The sequence below is a fragment of the Cydia splendana genome, chromosome 24, assembly GCF_910591565.1.
Source record: "Cydia splendana chromosome 24, ilCydSple1.2, whole genome shotgun sequence".
NCBI lineage: Eukaryota > Metazoa > Arthropoda > Insecta > Lepidoptera > Tortricidae > Cydia > Cydia splendana.
In genome coordinates, this window is record NC_085983.1 from 8,135,442 (window position 1) to 8,157,618 (window position 22,177).

A 22,177-nucleotide genomic window follows, 5' to 3' on the forward strand; every position below is an offset into this window, starting at 1 on the left:
TGCAAGGTGAGGTGTGTAAGAACCAGGGCTCGAACAATTCATGCGGATCACATTAACGGCCGTTCTGTAATGGGGTTGGCCGGTGGAAGTTTTTAGCAGATGGCGCCATCATAGCTTGCCCTGTCAATCCCTAGAATTGTGTCATATTTTTGTTTTTTTAATACCCTGGATGCCAGCCCTTTAAGCCAATTTTCATAGAAAAAGGGGCAAGCTATGATGGCGCCATCTAGGCAAACCTTTGACAGTTGCCAACCCCATTTCAGTAGATCATTGGAAAAACCAGGAATTGCTATTAAAGATTAACCACAATGCAAATTCTACTCAACACTGAAAACTTGGTTGACTGAGGCATTATCAGTTTTTTCAACTGCCTGCCTGCTTTACAAATATAGTTGGTCAAGCAGATCTTGTCAGTAGAAAAAGGCGGCAAATTTGAAAAATGTAGGCGTGAAAGGATATTGTCTCATAGAAAATTTGAATTTCGCGCCTTCTTCTACTGACAAGATTTGCTTTAGACCATCTACATGTATAATAATGGGTCGATCAACTATTTTTTTTTCTTTTAATGTTATTATTATGTTGTAATTCTGTCCCAACAGCCATAAGACAATAGTACAGTCAGCAGCAGAAGTTGCTAAGCGGGCCAGGTGCTCAAAATGATATTGACGCGACTTTATTGTTAAGATAATAAGAGCATAGTTTGCTAAAAAACTGCTGTACCATGTTCTAAAAACATGCTTAGTAGATGGTTCATTATGGAAAGGCCTTATAACCACCACAGAAATGCAAGTTTGGTTCATTTATATATGATTTTAAGAGTGACCCAGGAGACTGTAGCCATGGTAACAAGTGACAAGATAAAGTTGTTTAACCCTAATAATAATAAGCTTTTGCATAAAGTATACATATTTGACTCCCCAGATTGAGGTTGTCCAGAAATCATGTGATCATATTTGGCCTATTTTGGACCCCCCTTCCCCCTTGGTGATATTTGGTGATTTTAACGCAACCCCCCCTGCCACAAGATCACGTGATAATATTGATGTTTTTATTGGGTAAATACGCATATAAAATAGAGCGGATTATTTGATCTACTTAAAGTTTTGAGTAATATTGTTGTTTATTGTCTTTCCCGCTTTGAAAAAATAAATACACGTGATATCATCTCTGACCCCTCCCCCATCGTGATCGTTCATGATATTTTTCTTACCCTCACCCCCCCTCTAAACGATCACATGATTTCTGGACGACTCCAGATTCATTAAGAATATCTTTCTTGCTGATGGACTTGAGAGTATTCGCTCAAGAGGGTGATGAGCAATTAAGATAGGAGGCTGACGATATAGTTAACTTCTACAACATCTAGAATACAGTCCCGCAAATCACGCGGGATCCCGCGCTCGTAATCCCGCAACAAGCGGGACTGAAAAAAGGCGCGGGAAATACTACGAAATATGGAAGCCCTAAGTAGTCCTGACTGAGTTAATGAATTTTTCGGTCCTTTTTAGGGTTCCATACCTAAAGGATAAAAACAGGACCCTATTACTAAGACTCTGTTGTCTGTCTGTCTGTCCGTCCATCTGTCTGTCACCAGGCTGTATCTCATGAAGTCATGAACCGTGATAGCTAGACAGTTGAAATGTTCACAGATGATGTATTTCTGTTGCCGCTATAATGACAAATACTAAAAACAAAATAAAATAAATATTTAAGTGGGGCTCTCATACAACAATTTTTTTGCCGTTTTTTGCGTAATGGTACGGAACCCTTAGTGCGCGAGTCCGACTCGCACTTGGTTTTGATGAAAACTAATATTGTGGAACTTTATCAAGATGGCGGAAGGTAACTGGTCCCGGTTCACCGCGGCGGAGGGCGGGGCTCGGCTGGCGGCCGCGGCCCGCACCCGAAACACCATAGCGGCCGAGCTGGCGGCGTTCACGGCCACGCGGCTGCTGCATGAGGAGGCGCACGAGATCAGGGGGTGAGTGGAACGGAGACGGGAGGAGGCTGATGTAAGGCCTGTGCACACCGGATGCGTTTGGGTAGACATCCGCTTGTAGTATACAGATCCTTATGAGAGACGGCACACCGCTTGCGTGACGTGTGCGTGCACAGATCCAACGTATACGTCTCGTCTTCGCACACGCAGTTAGTGTTAGGTAGGACTCGAGTCCTTTGAGTCCTCTTCTTCAAGACTCAACTCAGTTTTTCAGACTCTTATAATTAAGTCTAAACTCGAGTTCTTTTAACTTGATAGAGACCCGAGTTTTTTGTAGACTTGAGTCCTTTTCAGAGAACTCGATTTTTTTACAAACATTTTCGAAATGTATTGTCTTTGAAATGCTTGTGGAGACTGGTCTGTTTAAGCTAACACAAGCTATTATACTTAGTAACTTTATTTTTATTAATTAATTACAGTGAGACGCCTCATTCTGCTCTCGTATGTTTCTTTTCTCTTAATGAATGTATTAATTATACAGGATATTGACTCTTGGAGACCCTATACATCTCTAAGGATAACTTGATAAACTATATAATCTTATAGTTCTGACACCTAGAGACATTTACACCTCTAAATATTATAGATTTTTTTTTTGTGTTTTGTATCTGTATTTTTTATGTAATTAGACATTAAGAGACCATATACATCTCTTAGTAATTGTAATACGTTAGATTGAATTGTTAGTTTTATTTTATAAAATTGTTGATGTTATTATTTTTGCTTGTAATTATGTAAATTCAATGATGACGTGTAAAAGTGCCCTTGTGGCCTATTTGCTTAATAAATGTTGATGTTTGATGATGTTTGATGTTTATGTATAATTTGTGGATTAGATACATAAATCATACAATAACGCCTAATTTATTGTTAGGTTTAGGAATAACCTATAAAATTGTTCACGGAGTCTTTATTCGGAGGCTCAAGTCATCTTAAAAAAGTACTCATGAAAGGACTCAACTCGGGACTTAAAAGACTCAGAAGTTTTTAAAGGACTCGAGTTCCTACTAACACTACACGCAGTCGGTGTGCTCTGGCCTTAATCTTGGCAGCGAAAGGTGCCCGCGCTTTGGCACTGGTGTGGCAGTGGTGCGGAGTGTTGTAAGCTCGAAACCCGGTTCTTATCAATTTGATTCATAGAATTTACATACGAAATATCCTTTTATAATTTACTGGTTGGTGAATTAATTAGTATGACAGTTAAATTCAATTGGTGTATTTATTTATTGCAGCCAATTCTCATCCGGGAAGCAGCGCTCCGTGTTCGTGACCCGCGCCTCGCGGGTCCCGTGTGCGGCGTACGAGCTCCGCATATTGACTGACCTGGCAGTGGCCAGCGCGAGTGTTTATGGAGATATTGAAGATTGGAGACAGGAGGTCGAGGTTAACGAGGTGAGGACAGTACCAGGCGTGGCTCACTCCGCGTCGCGTCGCTACAAGTACATGCGGCCCACACCAATTTTGGTGTCTAGAAGTAGTAGCTGCCGCGCACCGCTACGGAACGGACGCCTGCTCGCGCTTGTGCCGCCCTGTGGTCACCTGTCTGGCAGCTGTCGTAATAGACGCGTATTGTTAGAGAGTGAATCTTCTGTACCTAGTACTATTATTTATTCTGTGATAGTAGTCAGAATTATTACTGAGCAAGTACGAGTATAGAAGACAAGACAGATTGTATATGTATACATATAAATCTAAAATGGAAAAACAATTACAAAGGGCCGCGAGTAACGAGATGTTAGTTAGTGCTTCTGGGCATTTTCCGCAAATCGACAACCATTGTGCCTATTTTGCGTGAAACGAGGTACTCTACTACGCTACTCACGCGCTACTCTAGCCACCCCAGCTCCTCCATAAAGCCTAGCAATGTTCTCGGTACGAGGTGTTGTATGGAGAACAACCTCCATACAACAATTGTCTTTTAGATTTACTAGTTTCTGGCATCACGAATAATTGTTCCATCTTGTAAGAAAGTTGCACGAGACAAGGTAACGCAACTGTGTTCCAATTGAAACGAATAATATGAACTTAATTAGTATTTATGGTCGAGTTCACAAACATGTTTACAAGCCAACATTCCAAAAATATATATACAAGACCTTATTGTCGGTGCTCAGAAGATCACACGGTCGTTCACCAATAAGGTGGACCGATCAACTTAAAGACTCGTCATCCTTTGCTTTCTACACGGTTGTGGGAGACGCGCAGAAACCGGTGGAGGCAGATCATCCGCTCCAGATGCAACCCTGATACTGACCACGATCCTCAGACATGAGGAACCGATCAAAGAGAGAGATTGTCGGTGTCTAAGATGTTTGTGAAATGTTTATAAAATTGACAAAATTTAACATTTTACAATGTTTTATATTTATTTTGATTTTTTGATATGGATCCCTTTGTTTGACATAATTATTGAAAGTCATAATGTAATGATTGTCAGATTATTATTAGTCATAATTCTGAAACCGTTAACTTTTTATGATATTCTTATGGTTATCCTATAGATAGGTTAGGTTAGGTTTGTTTTATGGCAATCCTGAAAAGTTACGCGTTTCTGAGAAAAAACAAATTATGACCAACGAATATGCGGACAAACAATACATTATGACTTAAAACTATATGGGAAACAACAGAGACCCTTATTGATAACATATAACATAATATAATTATTACGGTCAACATCTACTTCTGTTGTTAAATATGGTGCAAGGAGAAAGAGGGAAGATATTTATTATTTAACTATGTACTTTAATTTTTAAATGTACATAGAGTTAGACCAAGACAAGTCTGCAACGATTTTGATAGCACACGCAGTGCAAGTGTTATTTTAAACGATTTCCATGAAATTATGACATTACAATTACACTTGCACTGCGTACGCTATCAAAATCGTTGCAGACTTTTCTTGGTCTAACTCTACCTATGTTATTATTTGGGTTACTATCTGATTCTGTTCTGTTTCCCAGGTGATAGTGTGCACTTCTGCCGTGTTTCGTCAACTACTTGAAGACGGCGTCATCACCATGACCAGGGTAAACGTGCTAGTCGTTGACAGCTGTCATCTAGTGCACACCGACGCGGACTTGCAAACAGTAAGTTGAACAATCGTCAATACACACCCTCTATATAACACGCCTCTATATAATATTGTCTTCGGTTACCGCGATAGTTACTCATGAAATAAAACTATTGAAACGGATTATATCGCGTATATTGAATTCATACTACATCCCGACGTTTCGAACGCCTCTATAGTCAAGGGGTTAGTGTGTGTTCAGATCAGAGATGGGCAAAATTTATTCGAATGACGAATAAACATAACAAAATTATTCGCGAATGACGAATAACATTGGCGGATGATTATTCTTATTTGAATAAATTATTCGTGGAATAATTTATTCGTCGAATGAATTGCCACGAATATCGAATATGTCCGTTTATTGGAATGTCTTATTAACTTTTCTCGAAAAATAAAAACAACTTAAACATACCTGAAAGACTCTTGCTGCCATAGATAAAACATCCTTTTAGTCTCTGAAATCAAGTGTCGTCTATTGCACACCGACGCAGACTTGCAAACAGTAAGTTGTTCAGTCACTATCAGATATAACCAAAGAGAAAAGAGTGTATAGAGGCGGATTGTCAAAGTAAATTATGTAGCCACTGTAAATTTACTGCCATCTTTCGACAGAAGATTAAAACTGTTAGAACGCCATTTGACTTTGATCCTGATTCTTTCACTAGCTACATAATTTACCATGACAGTAACTCTCTATTTCAAATTCTCTTTGGTTTAGGTTTAGTTTTATTTATAGTTAAATTTAGCTTTCCTATTGTGTATCTGTAATCATGTTTCATGATTAATTTTATCTCATTAAAATCTGAGTTTCTTCAACAGATAATGGACCTGTACAAGTCAAGTCCGTCTCAGCCGCGGGTCCTCGGGCTGACGTACCCCCTCTTCCCCGCCAAGAGATCGGACCCTGTTGCTGAGAACACGCCTGATGAAAAGGAGGAATCATGTCTGTATATCAAATATTATTCAAATATATTATTATGTACTCCATTTCGGGTTTCACGGGCCTATAAATCCCGGTCTTTTGATAGGCTTGCGTGGGGATATAGATCCAACACGTAGAGGCCCCTTGGAGAGCTTTAATGTCATGTAGAACGCCTGCTGGAACCCGTTCACAGGCGCAACAATAGACACCCATGAACCGGTCGCAGCAGGCATTGGGACTATTGTAGAAAAAGTGAACAGTATACCGGTCTATGGATTAAAGTTTGGGTGGACAATGAGACTGGGCTATTGTAAAGAGGTCCGGACACCTGCCATAACAATGTTAACACCGTCATCGAGGCAGGCGGTGACTCGCCGCTGACTAGATGGGCCCCTGAAACTGCCGTCGTAAAGACGACCAGGAGCAACATCGGTGTGAGCGGCTCAGGGGTGTCGAGAGGTGTGCGCCGCTTTCTACCCAGTGGCTGTTACCAGCCACTGTGCCAACTCGCGTCTTATGCATCTTTCACTTCCACCCCTGGAGCATATATATAGCTCTAGCGACTCCTCTCTGGACGGCCAATGAAGGCAAACCAGAGCTGAGAGTCCTGCGGGTCCCCTTGGGGTCCACTCCGACCGACGAAGACACGCCGGAGACGGAGACCCTGACCGACTCTCGGGAGCACTCGGGTCCGTGGGGTCGTTACTCCCCAACAGCTCGCCACAAGCTGCCCCCTGCCCTTATTATGTATATTATTATGTATGCAATATTATTCAAAAGTATATCAATCTATAAGAACCTATATTGTGATATATATTATGTTGTAATTTTTTCAAACAGGTGCCAAACAAGTCACCGAAGGCAGCCTACAAGAGTTCGGTGTTTGTGACAACGTGGACGACTTCGAGATGTACTGCAAGTTGGAGTGGAACATCAGGAGGCTGGAGGAGAGGCTCTGTAGCCAGATGGATCTGGCTGAGGACATGGACGGTGGAAAAAGGTACGTTTTCGTTTTTGTTAACATGATTCGCAGGTGTATGGTTTGTGGCGAAGATGTAGAGATGTACAGCAAGCTCGAGTGGAACATCGGGAGGCTGGAGGAGAGGCTGTGCAGCCAGATGGATCTGGCTGAGGATGTGGACGGCGGGAAAAGGTATGTTTTTATACTTGTCAACATGTTTCGCAGTTGTATGGTTTGTCGCGACGATGTCGAGATGTAGAGCGAGCTCGAGTGGAACATCAGGAGGCTGGAGGAGAGGCTGTGCAGCCAGGTGGATCTGGCTGATGATATGGACGGCGGAAAAAGGTATAGTTTTATACTTGTCAACATGCTTCGCAGGTGTATGGTTTATCGACCGTGTGATCAATTGATCATGTGTAATCTTTAGTGATGTACCGACTATTGATTTGGCCGACTAGCCGACTAATCGGCGCTCGAATGGCCGATTAGTCGGCCGACTAGTCGGCTAGTCGGCCAGATCATTAGTTTCGTATAAGTTCTGGTGAAAAACAATAGTTTTGCTCCTTTGATTGCGCTATTCATCATATTAGCTTGACTAAAAGGTGTTCTCTACAGGTTCAAAGACCTTAATCACAAGAATCCTCGTTCAATTTCTGTCCTTCTTTTATTTTGCGATCCTGAGCAGACCGTCAGTACCTACAGCTTGTAGGAGTATTTTCAAGGCCCGTACGTAGTCGCCAGTTACGAATCTATCCCCTGTGGTCAGCGTCTTTACGAGCAACGTGCCCTGTCTAAGTCTCAAAATTTTGCAATAACATTAATAGTTCCCCATGGCTCCACCATAAAAAAAAACAAAAAATTAAAAATAATAAAATTATTTTATTATCGAACTTGCCCATGAAATTACACGAGAATCAGTTGAGTTCGACCTGTAGAGGAAAACACCAGCTCACCAACATACGATAACGATCAAACGGTCAATTATATGGAAAATAGTTTTCGTTTGCAGCCTGAATAAGTATTTTAGTAAAATAGACATAAAACATATGGTAAATATTGACTGCTGATTTCTTTTTTTTCTGTTTTTCTTTCACTAATAAAGTGCCGACTAATCGGCCATTTTTGCCGACTAGTCGCCGACTAATCGCCGACTACAAATGTGGCCGGATAGTCGACTTTCCCGACTAGTCGGCGACTAGTCGGTACATCCCTAGTAATCTTCTATCTATTTATCGTTATAATTAAAGCTTAAATTGAATAAATATTTGCCTGTGCCATCATCTTGTTGATCCTATCACTATAACATCTTCTTAGTTAAATAATTTGTTACCGTCAACCGGGGTTAATAGGGATAAAAACCGGAAATGACAATAACCTGATAATTTCTTCAAAACTACTAAAATCATAGTAGATATTGCATGACACAATAGTCACAATCAATGATAATCAGTCAATTTAAGTTCGGATTGTTTACTTTAATGACTTATCTGATATTTAAACGGAGTAAACTCCAAAGACGACTAGCTTGGACGGCAAAAGAATGGATAATATTAGGATAGAACAACTAATTTTACTTTAAATTTTTAACAAGCAGGAACGTCTGCTAACGATGCTATTAAGTTTAGAATTAAAATTGGAAAAATTAATGTCTCTAATATGACTTGGAATCCCGGTTGCCGTTTAAGAAGTGAAACACTCTTACGGTAGATGTCGCTAGGGTCCCCTTGACCCATATGGTGGGAAGATTTGCTGGCTATGGATGAGGTCTTGGTAGCAGAGCGCTGGAGTATCGATCCAGAGGCTGTGAGTGCAAGTCTCACCCAAGAAAGTAATTTTTCCACTTTTAAATTTATTCTAAGCTTAATTTTACTTTTGTTATAGGTTCACTGGCGCCCCCTGTAAGCCCAAAGAGCTGATAGTGGAATACGCCGTAAGCCGGCCCGTCTGCGCCGACTATGAGGAGTTGGAGACATTCATGAGAAACGCCTTGGACAATGTGACAGAGTTCTTAGAGGAGCACAGGTAAGCCTAGTGTGAAACTCCTCCCCGCAGGCAAACTCGGCTCCGTTCGGCTCAGCATTGCTCCGAGCAATTATTAGAGTTGACACAACTTGACGTCCCTTTGCGTGCACGACCACAGATAAGATAATGGCTTGAATATTGACAACCATAAATAGTCGGAAGGGACAGTGCCATATATTAGAAAGGGACAGCATGATTCGACCCTGAACCGCTGTCAAACTTCGGTTTTGTAGGAAGTTTCCTTTGTGTACGGTACTATTATTTATTCTGTAGCCAGGGCATCAGCAATGATCTAGAAATTCTAGAATAACTATAGGCACCGTGCGCGTTGGAGGATCTGCCATCTTGTGGCCTAAATCGGAAACATAAACTTGACATTGACACTTCACGTTAAGCAGGTGCTGCCCCCTACAGTTCACGCACGCTACCTTGCTCGTTATAGGTTCTGCCATCTTGTGGCATAAATTGGAAACTTAAGCTTGATATGTCCGTTTCGCGCCAATTAATAGGGGTCACTTGTGCTGCCCCCTACCCTGTTCATGCACGCTCCATATAGAGGTCTGAATAGGGATTAAACATCCCACGGCTTTTGTGCCGCGAGCAACTCATCTGTACAGCATAGTTTGACAACGCCAAATATTGTAATGCCGCGCAAGAGGTTAGACGTATAGAATTTTATTTTATCCTATCATAACTTTTCTTGACCTATAACTTTTTTAATAGCGGGAAATTGTGTATTGGGTAATTCAAATCTGGGGGGTATTTTTATGGGAAGGGATAACTGTCAGAGTATTATGTGCACCGTTATCGTAAGCCATGTTTGTACAATAGTGTATTTACTCATAAATTCGCCATTGGTTACACATTTCGCAGTTATATGGTTTGTACCCAGTGTGGCAACTTTGTTTTCAAAAGAGATTATTTCTTGACAGGTACGATCCCACGGAAATCTATGGCGAGGATTTATATGAGGAGTTTATGAATATCCCGAACCCGACAATTGACCCTAAGCTGATATTCAAGCAGTTTCACTACGTTTTGGACGAGCTGGGTAAGTTTTGTATGTATGTATGTAAACAGTTTATTGTACATAAGACAGGTTAGATTACAATGAAACAAAATATATATTATGTACAAAGGCGAACTTATCCCTATAAGGAATCTCTTCCTGTCAACCTTTGAGCAATTGAGAGTAAATTAAATAAAACATGATAGACAAACGAACACTATGTACAAAAAAAACTATGCTTCAATTATTACGCAAGTTTTTTTAAGCGTAAGGCTTTTATATTATTTTTAAAACACGAAGAGAACTTTGGGAAGTTTGGCGTTTTAAGGTTGTATGGAGATTGTATGGAGATGACACCAGTCAACGGTGACTGGTGTCATCTCCATACAATGTATAACCTTAAAACGCCAAACTTCCCAAAGTTCTCTTCGTGTTTTAAAAATAATATAAAAGCCTTCGTGTGTGAAAAATACTATAGTGTAACTTATATTTCGAACACACACACACCTCAGTTAAATAAATAGCTGCAGGAAAAACAATTGTTTAAAAATTTATAAAAGCAGACAACACGCGGTCAAGTTAATTTTTTTTTACAGGTCCATACGGCGCCGACAAAGCGGCATTTTCCCTGCTAACTAAATTAGAAAAACTCAAAATCAAAGTTCCATACGAAAGGCATTTCCTGCTACTCTGTCTATGTACTACAGTATTAGTTAAAATCCGGTGCTACGCTGATCTAATGTTCTCTAAATACTCTGAATTAGAAAGAATTACTACTTTTTCCACACCAAAAGTACTCAGATTTATTGAAATATTAGCTCAATTTGAAAATAATGACGGTGAAAATGATAAAACTGATGAAAAAGCCATAACTGATAAAAATAATGATGACAATCAAAGTGAAAACACAGATAATGTGACTAAAGATGATATTAATGATAAAATTACTTTAAATGGCTACACCACTATAAATAGTAATGAAGACGAAGAAAAGCGGAATGATAATAAAAAAAATACTAATGAAATTGACGTAGAAAAAGAGAATGATAGTAAAAAATTAACGAAAAAAATGTTAGACGATATAGAAGAATGCGATTTTGTAGCACTAAGCAATAAAATAGAGGATAAAGTTAACACTTACGAGGCTAACTTAAAAGAAATACACGATTTAAGTATAGATTTGAATAAACTTGATGTAAACAAAGAATCTAACACAAAAACTGATACAATTGAAGTTAAAACTGGAATGGATCTTACGGACCCCCGGTCGCTCCTGTTCCCTAGGCGGATACACAGGATCCGGGGTCGGGGCAGGGTCCAGAGGAACGTGGTACGGAACCAGCAGGCTCAGATGAACCCTGATGCGTTGTGTGGGATCGTGTTCATGAATGAACCTATTATGGCGAAGATTATGTTCCTCGTTGTTGTGGTGAGTACTGCAGGTTTTTTACTGTGTATAATATAACACTTTAAACTCTCGCGTTTTATACACATATCTAATTACACAAACGGGTCTACCGCGATAATTTCATTATTTTACCTTAAATTCCGACGTTTCAGCTAATTTACACCAGCTGTGGTCAATGTGTACAGTCAAGGTATAATATCGACACGGACGAAGTGCCAACAATATGTATACACGACCTTCTAGCTCATACATTGAGATACAAAGTGTCTGTTTGGTAAACCGGAGGCCTCTGAAACTTATCTCTGTAAAATAAATACAAAATAATTCGTAAGAATTGCTAATTTAACAAACTCACACTAGAGACAAACCATACCACTGCGAATGTGTCACCAACAAGTTCATTGTAACTTTTTAGAGCATGTATTGCAGGATCTATCTCGGTTCGACCCCGTCTGTCCGGTGAAGCGCGCAGTATGTTGCTTTTAGCAGTGCCGTGGCACCGCGGAGCTTATTTAAATAAATTACAGAGGGACAAACCATACAACTGCGAATGTGTAACTTACTAACAAGTTAATTGTATTGCAGGATTTGTCCCGGTTCGAACCCCGTCTGTCCGGTGTGAACGCGCAGTATGTAGCGTGCGGTGGCGCCGCGGATACCGCGGAGCTGAGGAGACATGCACGTGCACGCGAGGACGCGCTGAAAAAGTAAGTATATTTGATTAATTTTAGATTAGATTAGATTACATATACAGTGTAAACTCCATATAACGTCACTCGATATAACGTTTGACTCCCTATGACGTCGACATTTTTGGCTCTAGTTGGTTCACTATAATATTAATTTCTTTCTATTTAACGAAAGCTCTCTATAACGTCAAAAAATGTCCGGTCCCTTGAGTGACGCTATATAGAGTTCACACTATAGGGCGTGTATAGTTGCTTATTTCAGTGGTGAGCTGGACCGAAATTGACTCCTTTATCACACACTTACTTTTTAATTATTTACACTGAGCCACAGAATAAATAATAGTACTAGGTTCAGAAGATTCACTCTCTAACAAAACGCGTCTATTACGATAGATATCACCGCCAGGTGGCGCAAGCGCGAGCAGGCGTCCGTTCTGTAGCGGTGCGCGGCAACCACTATGGCTAGACACCAAAATTGGTGTGGACCGCATGTACTTGTATATAGCGACGCGACGAAATCGCGAATTGAGCCACGCCAGCCACGCCTGTCCGAGCGAAGTTAGTTTCCTATTGGAATATATCATGAAATCAAATCACAAAAAAAAACCGGACAAGTGCGAGTCGGACTCGCCCACCGAGGGTTCCGTACTTTTTAGTATTTGTTGTTATAGCGGCAACAGAAATACATAATCTGTGAACATTTCAACTGTCTAGCTATCACGGTTCATGAGATACGAGTACAGCCTGGTGACAGACGGACGGACGGACAGCGGAGTCTTAGTAATAGGGTCCCGTTTTTACCCTTTGGGTACGGAACCCTAAAAAGGCCCCTTCCCGGTGTTTTAGCGTCGCGACGTACGTGAGTTATTCATCCGTAGAGGGGCACCTAAACGTGTTGCTACTGTTGCTAGGCATTCAACTATCAGCAAATTTTAACTTCAGTTGTTTCACAATACTTTTTAGGGTTCCGTACCCAAAGGGTAAAACGGGACCCTATTACTAAGACTCCGCTGTCCGTCCGTCCGTCTGTCACCAGGCTGTATCTCACGGTGTCTCACAGTTGAAATTTTCACAGATGATGTTTTTCTGTTGCCGAATCACATACAAGTAAAAAACCGGATTTGTAACAACAAATACTAAAAAGTACGGAACCCTCGGTGGGCGAGTCCGACTCGCACTTGTCTGGTTTTTTACTTGTGTGTGATTCGGATCGAGATTCGTCCCATTCCGCTCACTAAATAGGGGGTATTACTGCAATGTTCTGCCGCCAGAGTGCAGCACTAAGCTAGCTAGTAAACCATAGAGTAACTTATACATACTGTGCCTTCAACTGTTTGTTTGACAAGTTTTCACAGACAATAAAATATGACATTGATGCATCAAGGCAGTTTAATTTAGTTATCTGCCTCGTTAGCGCTCGGAATATGCAAGAGTGATAGAGAGGTTAGATAACGAAACTTCGTTTTTTTTTCGCGGTAGGCCCCCAGATTGTGTTGGGTAGTGGCAGTGGAGCCTCCTACGCAGAGTTTCGCGTAATTGCAAAACCAAAGTATGGTGATTTAAAAAAGCTTTTATATTTCTCAGGTTTCGTATGCACGACTGTAACCTGCTGCTGGCGACGTCAGCTCTAGAGGAGGGCATTGACCTGCCGCGGTGCAATCTCGTGCTACGGTGGGACGTGCCGGCCTCGTGAGTACTTCACTAACATAACTGCACTGTATACTGCTGCTGGCTACGTCAGCTGTCGGTCATCGACCTTTTTTTTTTTTTTTTTTTTTTTTTTTTTTTTTTTTTTTTTTTTTTTTTTTTTTGACGGAGTGGGAATGCATTTACGCACAGTGTGTGGGACTCGCCGCTCCTTATCCCTCTCTTAGCGAGAGGGGGGGAGAATTTGGCCCAAAATACAGAGGGAGCCGGGGCCTCAGTGCCACGAATGTGGCGCGGCGGATGATACGGCTCAGCACACTCTGGAAGAGTGTAATCGCTGGGCCGTGGAAAGAGCTTCCCTCAGGGCAGCGACGGGGGTGGCGGACCTCTCGCTACACAGCATAATAGCGGTGATGCTGGGTAGCGAGAGGAAATGGAAAGCGGTGGCCTCCTTCTGCGAAGAAGTTATGTCGCAGAAGGAGGAGGCGGAGAGGGAGCGAGAAGCGGCTGCTGACGCGCTTCCTCTCCGACGCAGGCGGCAGGGTCGAAGGCGAGGAGCGTATGCTCGCCTCGAGCCCTAGTGGGGCCAGTGGGTACCGAACCCGCATCGCATCGCATCGGCCCCACACACGTCGTAGGGGTGGGGATCAAGCGTTTCTGATCCCCCCCTGCATTGTGAGGGTGCCCTGGCGATAAGCCGGGGCTGCCGGAGGGCGCCGTGGTGGAATGACCTCGATCCCAGTGCGCCCTCACGAACGGCAAAGAGGGTGAAACGCCGGAGTGGGTTTAGTGGGTAGGGTCGGTCATCGACCTGCCGCGGTGCAATCTCGTGCTACGGTGGGACGTGCCGGCCTCGTGAGTACTTTACTAATATAACTGCACTGTATACTGCTGCTGGCTACGTCAGCTGTCGGGCATTGACCTGCCGCGGTGCAATCTCGTGCTACGGTGGGACGTGCCGGCCTCGTGAGTACTTCACTAACATAACTGCACTGTATACTGCTGCTGGCTACGTCAGCTGTCGGGCATTGACCTGCCGCGGTGCAATCTCGTGCTACGGTGGGACGTGCCGGCCTCGTGAGTACTTTACTAATATAACTGCACTGTATACTGCTGCTGGCTACGTCAGCTGTCGGGCATAGACCTGCCGCGGTGCAATCTCGTGCTACGGTGGGACGTGCCGGCCTCGTGAGTACTTCACTAACATAACTGCACTGTATACTGCTGCTGGCTACGTCAGCTGTCGGGCATTGACCTGCCGCGGTGCAATCTCGTGCTACGGTGGGACGTGCCGGCCTCGTGAGTACTTCACTAACATAACTGCACTGTATACTGCTGCTGGCTACGTCAGCTGTCGGGCATTGACCTGCCGCGGTGCAATCTCGTGCTACGGTGGGACGTGCCGGCCTCGTGAGTACTTCACTAACATAACTGCACTGTATACTGCTGCTGGCTACGTCAGCTGTCGGGCATTGACCTGCCGCGGTGCAATCTCGTGCTACGGTGGGACGTGCCGGCCTCGTGAGTACTTCACTAACATAACTGCACTGTATACTGCTGCTGGCTACGTCAGCTGTCGGGCATTGACCTGCCGCGGTGCAATCTCGTGCTACGGTGGGACGTGCCGGCCTCGTGAGTACTTTACTAATATAACTGCACTGTATACTGCTGCTGGCTACGTCAGCTGTCGGGCATTGACCTGCCGCGGTGCAATCTCGTGCTACGGTGGGACGTGCCGGCCTCGTGAGTACTTCACTAACATAACTGCACTGTATACTGCTGCTGGCTACGTCAGCTGTCGGGCATTGACCTGCCGCGGTGCAATCTCGTGCTACGGTGGGACGTGCCGGCCTCGTGAGTACTTCACTAACATAACTGCACTGTATACTGCTGCTGGCTACGTCAGCTGTCGGGCATTGACCTGCCGCGGTGCAATCTCGTGCTACGGTGGGACGTGCCGGCCTCGTGGGTACTTCACTAACATAACTGCACTGTATACTGCTGCTGGCTACGTCAGCTGTCGGGCATCGACCTGCCGCGGTGCAATCTCGTGCTACGGTGGGACGTGCCGGCCTCGTGAGTACTTTACTAATATAACTGCACTGTATACTGCTGCCGGCTACGTCAGCTGTCGGGCATCGACCTGCCGCGGTGCAATCTCGTGCTACGGTGGGACGTGCCGGCCTCGTGAGTACTTTACTAATATAACTGCACTGTATACTGCTGCCGGCTACGTCAGCTGTCGGGCATCGACCTGCCGCGGTGCAATCTCGTGCTACGGTGGGACGTGCCGGCCTCGTGAGTACTTTACTAATATAACTGCACTGTATACTGCTGCTGGCTACGTCAGCTGTCGGTCATCGACCTGCCGCGGTGCAGTCTCGTGCTACGGTGGGACGTGCCGGCCTCGTGAGTTTTTAAATATACCTAGTTGTCGACTTGTTGTTTCAATTTCAACCCTTTCTCTTAAATCTATAAAAAACTACAAAATTTTGGTTGGGGCTAAACGCATTGACAAGTTGTTTCCACTTAAAAATTCATCCATATAAAAAATAGTTTTGTAAAATAATAAAATTACGTTTTAACGTTTCAAATAAAAACAAAATAGAACAGTTTTTACACAAATTGCCTAAGCCACACAGTAAGCTGAAGAAGGCTGTGTTGTGGGTACTCAGACAACGACATATATAATATATAAATACATTGAAAACAAACTTGACTCAAGAAATCTGTGCTCATCACACAAATAAATGCCCTTACCGGGATTTGAACCCGGGGCCATCGGCTTCATAGGCAGGGTCACTGCCCACTTGGACTGGTCTTATTTCAGCAATATTTTTGTACAGGTATCGTTCCCACGGGCTGTGCCGCGGCCGCGCGCGCGCGCCGCGCGCCTCGTGCGCGCTGCTGGCGCGCGCCGGGCTCGCGCAGGATCTGCTCCGACACGTCGCAGTCTACCGGGAGCTGGACCAGGTAGTAGATGAAGCGCTTTACTCGTATAGGATTCCTTATCCAAAATGACATAAAATAATAGTTATTTGTTTTACAAGGGGGCAAAGTTGTTGTTTAACCGCTCAATGGAATCGAGGGTTTCAAAGCACGAGGGTTAAACAAAATTTGCCCCCGAGTGAAAAACAAAATTTTTCACTGCACCGACTCGAAGCAAATATTAAATGTAAAATATCAAACAACATCAAATCCAAATGTATGTTTTTAAATATTTATCATCCAAAATCATCATTTAAAAGTCAATTCTACCAGCAAACATAAGAAAATAACTCAAAATTTGCATTTGATTACTTTGCCTCACATGTGAATAAAATGCAAATTTGCTATCCGTTTTTGAAGTGTAAAGTAATCCTTTCCGAGCTGGTGTGGTGAAAATAAATATAATAAATATTTAATTACACAAACGTGTCTACTGCGATATAATTTCATTGTTTTTACCTTAAATTCCGACGTTTCAGCTGAGTTGCACCAGCTGTGGTCACGGAAAGACTGACACAGCTGGTGCAACTCAGCTTGATCTAGAGGCGGATTGTCAAAGTAATTTTTGTAGCCACAGGAAATTTACTGCCATCTTTTGCCTGCCTACCAAAACTTATTGAAACTCCATTTGACTTTGATCCTTGTTCGTTCTCTGATATATGTTAAATTTGTTAAATGTCAAAAAAGTGTCGCCATCTACACGAGCATGCCATCTTTTCGAGCGATGGTTCTAAAAGTTTTGACAGGCGGGCGAAAGGTGGCCGTAAATTTACTGTGGCTACAAAAATTACTTTGACAATCCGCCTCTATACCATAGAGTAATATAAGTAAAGAAAGAGTAATAACTGCATACATCAGTTTTCTTACCAAAACGCATAGACTACGAAATAACGCGCGTTTTGGTGAGAAAACTGATGTATCGAGTTACCACTCTTTACTTAAATTACTCTATGTCTATACTAAATTCCCTTTGATATTAGTAAGAATGTAACCCTTAAAAAGTCTTAGATTTTATTTAAGATTATTTTCTAGATCATAAGCCGCAAATGCGGCTGCGGTATCCAGGACGAGCCGCCACAGCAAGAAGAAGATCACGCAGATGCCTTCACTGCGCTCGTGATTCCCTACTCTCCCTCAGCCAACCTAGAAAAAGATACAGAAGTTGATGTTGATAAGGAAAACGATTCAGTTAAGAAAATTAATGAAAATAATGATAAATATGATAATGAAATAACTAGTAAAGATATTGAAACTGTAAATGAAGAATATCTAGTCAAAAGCAAGAAAGGAACATCTATAGAGATAATTAGTCAAATAACTGAAGATAATATTATAAAAAATAATGAAGACGAATCAAATGCTGATTCAAAAGAAACGTCCACAGAAGATAGTGTAGAATCGAAAGTTAGTGAAATGAGGAATAGTGGGAACAGTGAACTGAATTTAGAGTGTAACAAGTGTAATAGAAAGAGGAGTGGTGTCGATAAAGAGTGCTGTAGTGAGGAGGCCAAGAAAGAGGATATAGCTAGTGTCGATCTTAGTTCCGCTATAGCTTTGATAAATAGGTAAGTTAATTATATAATATCTGGGAAACCGAGTTTTGCTCGGAAAACACACAAAACTCAAAAATGCGCGTTGCAACAGGCAAGGTGCCCAAAAGGCTGGCCGTATTTCCTCGCTGTATGGCGATACTAATACGCTGTGCGAAATAGGGGCCAGCCCTCTGGTCACCAGAAGCCTCTATTAGGCGCCCCTACAAGTCTTTGTACAGTCGACGCACATTTGGCCCCCATGACCCCAAAGTTTTAACGGTTACACTTACTTGAAATTTTAATCAATAATAATTGGCCGTATAATTAGCTTAGTAATTTCCTTATTTTCGATTTTTTCCTCATCTCATCTCAAATCTTTTTTAGATACTGCGGCAAACTGCCCTCCGACACATTCACCCGCCTCGCCCCATCGTACCGCACTGAGCGAGTCCACATACGGACCGCCTCGGGCGTGCAGCCCGCGTGGGTGTGCACTCTACGTCTGCCGCTCAACTGCCCCGTCAAATACAACATTGTGGTCAGTATCGCTGTAATCCCTACATCAGTGAGACTCGCTATAATCGCTACATTCGCCTCGCCCCTCATACCGCACCGAACGAGTCCACATACGAACCGCCTCGGGCGTGCAGCCCGCGTGGGTGTGCACTCTACGACTGCCGCTCAACTGCCCCGTCAAATACAACATTGTGGTCAGTATCGCTGTAATCCCTACATCAGTGAGACTCGCTATAATCGCTACATTCGCCTCGCCCCTCATACCGCACCGAACGAGTCCACATACGAACCGCCTCGGGCGTGCAGCCCGCGTGGGTGTGCACTCTACGACTGCCGCTCAACTGCCCCGTCAAATACAACATTGTGGTCAGTATCGCTGTAATCCCTACATCAGTGAGACTCGCTATAATCGCTACATTCGCCTCGCCCCTCATACCGCACCGAACGAGTCCACATACGAACCGCCTCGGGCGTGCAGCCCGCGTGGGTGTGCACTCTACGACTGCCGCTCAACTGCCCCGTCAAATACAACATTGTGGTCAGTATCGCTGTAATCGCTACATTAGTGAGACTCGCTATAATCGTTACATTCGCCTCGCCCCCTTATACTGCACCGTATGAGTCCACATACGAACCGCCACGGGCGTGCAGCCAGCCTGGGTGTGCACTCTACGACTGCCGCTCAACTGCCCCGTCAAATACAACATTGTGGTCAGTATCGCTATAATCGCTACATTAGTGAATTTCGCTATAATCGCTACATTAGTGAATTTCGCTATAATCGTTACATTAGCCTCGCCCCCTCATACCGTCAAATACATTGTGGTCAGTATATGGATAAGCTATAATATAAAGACGAACTTATCTTTAAAATGTACCTCTTCTAGCTAATGTCGATAACTTAGCCCCAAACTAAGCAAAGCTTGTACTATGGGTGCTAGGCGACGTTACATACTTGTATATATAGAAAACACCCATGACTCGGGAACAAATATTTGTGTTCATCACACAACTAAATGCCCTTACCGGAATTCGAACCCAGGACCATCGGCTTCACAGGCAGAGTCACTACCCGCTAGGCCAGACCGGTCGTCAAATTGAGAGGAAAACATCAAGATTTTGACAAAATTCTTGTAACGTGTGTCCTAGCGTAGTGCCTAAACTGCTGAGCAGATATTAATGAATGATGTGGTGATTCAATAGGCTACTTTAACCCAACTCCAAAAAAGTAGGCTCTCCACAAAATAGTAACTGTAGTCAGTTTAGTTGACCGTCAGCGAAGGTCTCCGTTTCGGCTTGGGCATATTTTCCCCTGCAAATCGAATTCCTCAACCGATTCTCGTGAAATTTTGTGAACATCAGGTTCTGTAGTTAAATAGTTTTTTTCAGTTGTTTTGTTTTTTGGAAAATGTTCAAAATGACGGTCATTGACCTAACATACTTACTTAAGGCCATAGACCCTATTTTTTTTAACATTTTTAAGTTTATTGCGAGGTATACAGCTCACATAGCCATTAATGTTAATATTTATACTTATATAACACTTTAAACTCTCGCGTTTTGTACACATATTTAATTACACAAACGGGTCTACCGCGATATAATTTCATTGACATTGAATTTCGTTGACATTTGTTGGGACGTCAGTCTTTCCGTGACCACAGCTGGTGCAACTCAGCTGAAACGTCGGAATTAAAGGTAAAAACAATGAATATATCGCGGTAGACCCGTTTGTGTAATTAAATATGAATATTTATACTTGTTATAGGGTCACCCAATGCCGACGCGAGTGCTGGCGCGCAGAATGGCGGCGTTGCAAGCGTGTAGGATACTACACAAGTCTGGAGAGCTCGACGATCATCTTATGCCTATAGGTAGTCACATGCTATAGCGGCATGTTGGCTATTATCACTACACGTTATGGTAGAAGAGCCGACTGCAAAATTTCGAACGGACTTGATACCGCGATGAAATGCACATTGGTTTCCCATAAAAGTGATGCTAAGTCCGCGATAGTCTGCCACGGCGGAACTTGCCGAAAGTACAAAAAAGAAGGCCACTTCCGGTGCGAAAAAGGGGAGCTGATTTAACCCATCTGATACTGAAATAATAGTTATGGCAGCAGTTAGAAATTTACATGTAGACCCAGAAAAGCGAAGTCTGTCAGTATTTTTTTTGCCGGAAGTGCTTGGGTTAGTTTAGGGGTCCCGATGACCATCGGTACCCCTTTGAGAGCGTCTGCCAAGCACTTCATAGCGGTATCAAGTCGGTTTAAAATTATGCAGTCGGCTCTTCTACCATTATAAAACGAAGTCCCCCGCCCGTCTGTCTTTTTGTATGTTCTCGATAAACTCCAAAACGACTAAACGGATTTCATGCGGTTTTCATCTATCAATAGAGTGATTCTTGAGGAAGGTTTAGGTGTATAATTTGTTAATCCGTACGAAGCCGGGGCGGGTTGCTAGTCATAAATGTTATAATAATATACTGCATACTACATTTTGTGGTAACTCTGGGTGCCATTAGTCTGAATGTTAATAGTTGACGTTTGACAATTCGTTTACACTAAAATATATGGCGCCGCACAGCGCATCTACTTCAGCTGTCAAATACGGGAGCATGAGCATCGGGAGTGATCGATATTAATTATATAAATTTTTTGCTAAAACAAAAAAAAAAACAAAGATTTTTTGCTGTATTAGTTCAGCTCTGTATTATATTTTATATTGATTTGATTAATTTGTAACATGTTGTTGTTATACTTTAGGCAAGGAGAACTTCAAGGCGGGCGAGTTAGAAGCTTGCGCCGAGGCCGATGCGAGGCCTGGAACCACGAAGAGACGCCAATACTATTATAAAAGGGTAACTATTATTTTACATAGTTTTTTCTTAAAATTCTTTGATTTGTGTCAAATTTGTGTAAAAGAAAGGAAAAAGTTATTGATTGTAAAGTATTTTTCAAACGCTGCCAGATCTCATTCTTATATTATAATTATAAATCGTATAGAGATGACACCTGTCACCGTACCCCTCGGATTTAAAAAATACTATAGAAGAATAAAATATGTTTGTGAATCTTAAAAAAACAAATAAAAAACAAACAAAAATGTCAGAAATCTGTTTTGTGTCAGAAAATTGTCAAATGTCAAGTTTTGACAACCAATGTTACCGCATAATTTATTGAGCCGTACAGCGACTTTCTATCTCAACTGTCAAATTCGATGTATGAATATTTTTAGAATACATATCGCTACTTTAAAAAAAAACTCGTATTTTGTTCTGTCAATCAGAAGAAAAAATGTAGTCTCAATCTATGGGATGCATACAGAGTTACTGCCTTTCTACTTTGAGTAGCAGTGTTAGATACGAGATTTTTTCAAAGTATTGACGTTATCTAATATTATCCAT

The 22,177-nt window shown here is 42.6% G+C and overlaps 1 protein-coding gene across 1 annotated transcript in view; it reads left to right on the forward strand.

Annotated features, from left to right (window-relative positions):
* LOC134802474 (endoribonuclease Dcr-1-like) overlaps positions 1 to 22,177 on the forward strand; it is a 75,998-nt gene that overhangs the window by 597 nt on the left and 53,224 nt on the right. Inside the window, exons 2-16 of the mRNA XM_063775152.1 lie at positions 1,833 to 1,981; positions 3,232 to 3,391; positions 4,963 to 5,088; positions 5,895 to 6,018; positions 6,838 to 7,150; positions 8,840 to 8,980; positions 9,913 to 10,031; positions 10,586 to 11,418; positions 11,983 to 12,104; positions 13,671 to 13,775; positions 16,580 to 16,706; positions 17,754 to 18,286; positions 18,638 to 18,791; positions 20,538 to 20,643; positions 21,537 to 21,631. Coding sequence (XP_063631222.1) covers positions 1,833 to 1,981; positions 3,232 to 3,391; positions 4,963 to 5,088; positions 5,895 to 6,018; positions 6,838 to 7,150; positions 8,840 to 8,980; positions 9,913 to 10,031; positions 10,586 to 11,418; positions 11,983 to 12,104; positions 13,671 to 13,775; positions 16,580 to 16,706; positions 17,754 to 18,286; positions 18,638 to 18,791; positions 20,538 to 20,643; positions 21,537 to 21,631 — 3,207 coding nt within the window. The remainder of the gene's footprint in view (positions 1 to 1,832; positions 1,982 to 3,231; positions 3,392 to 4,962; positions 5,089 to 5,894; positions 6,019 to 6,837; positions 7,151 to 8,839; positions 8,981 to 9,912; positions 10,032 to 10,585; positions 11,419 to 11,982; positions 12,105 to 13,670; positions 13,776 to 16,579; positions 16,707 to 17,753; positions 18,287 to 18,637; positions 18,792 to 20,537; positions 20,644 to 21,536; positions 21,632 to 22,177) is intronic.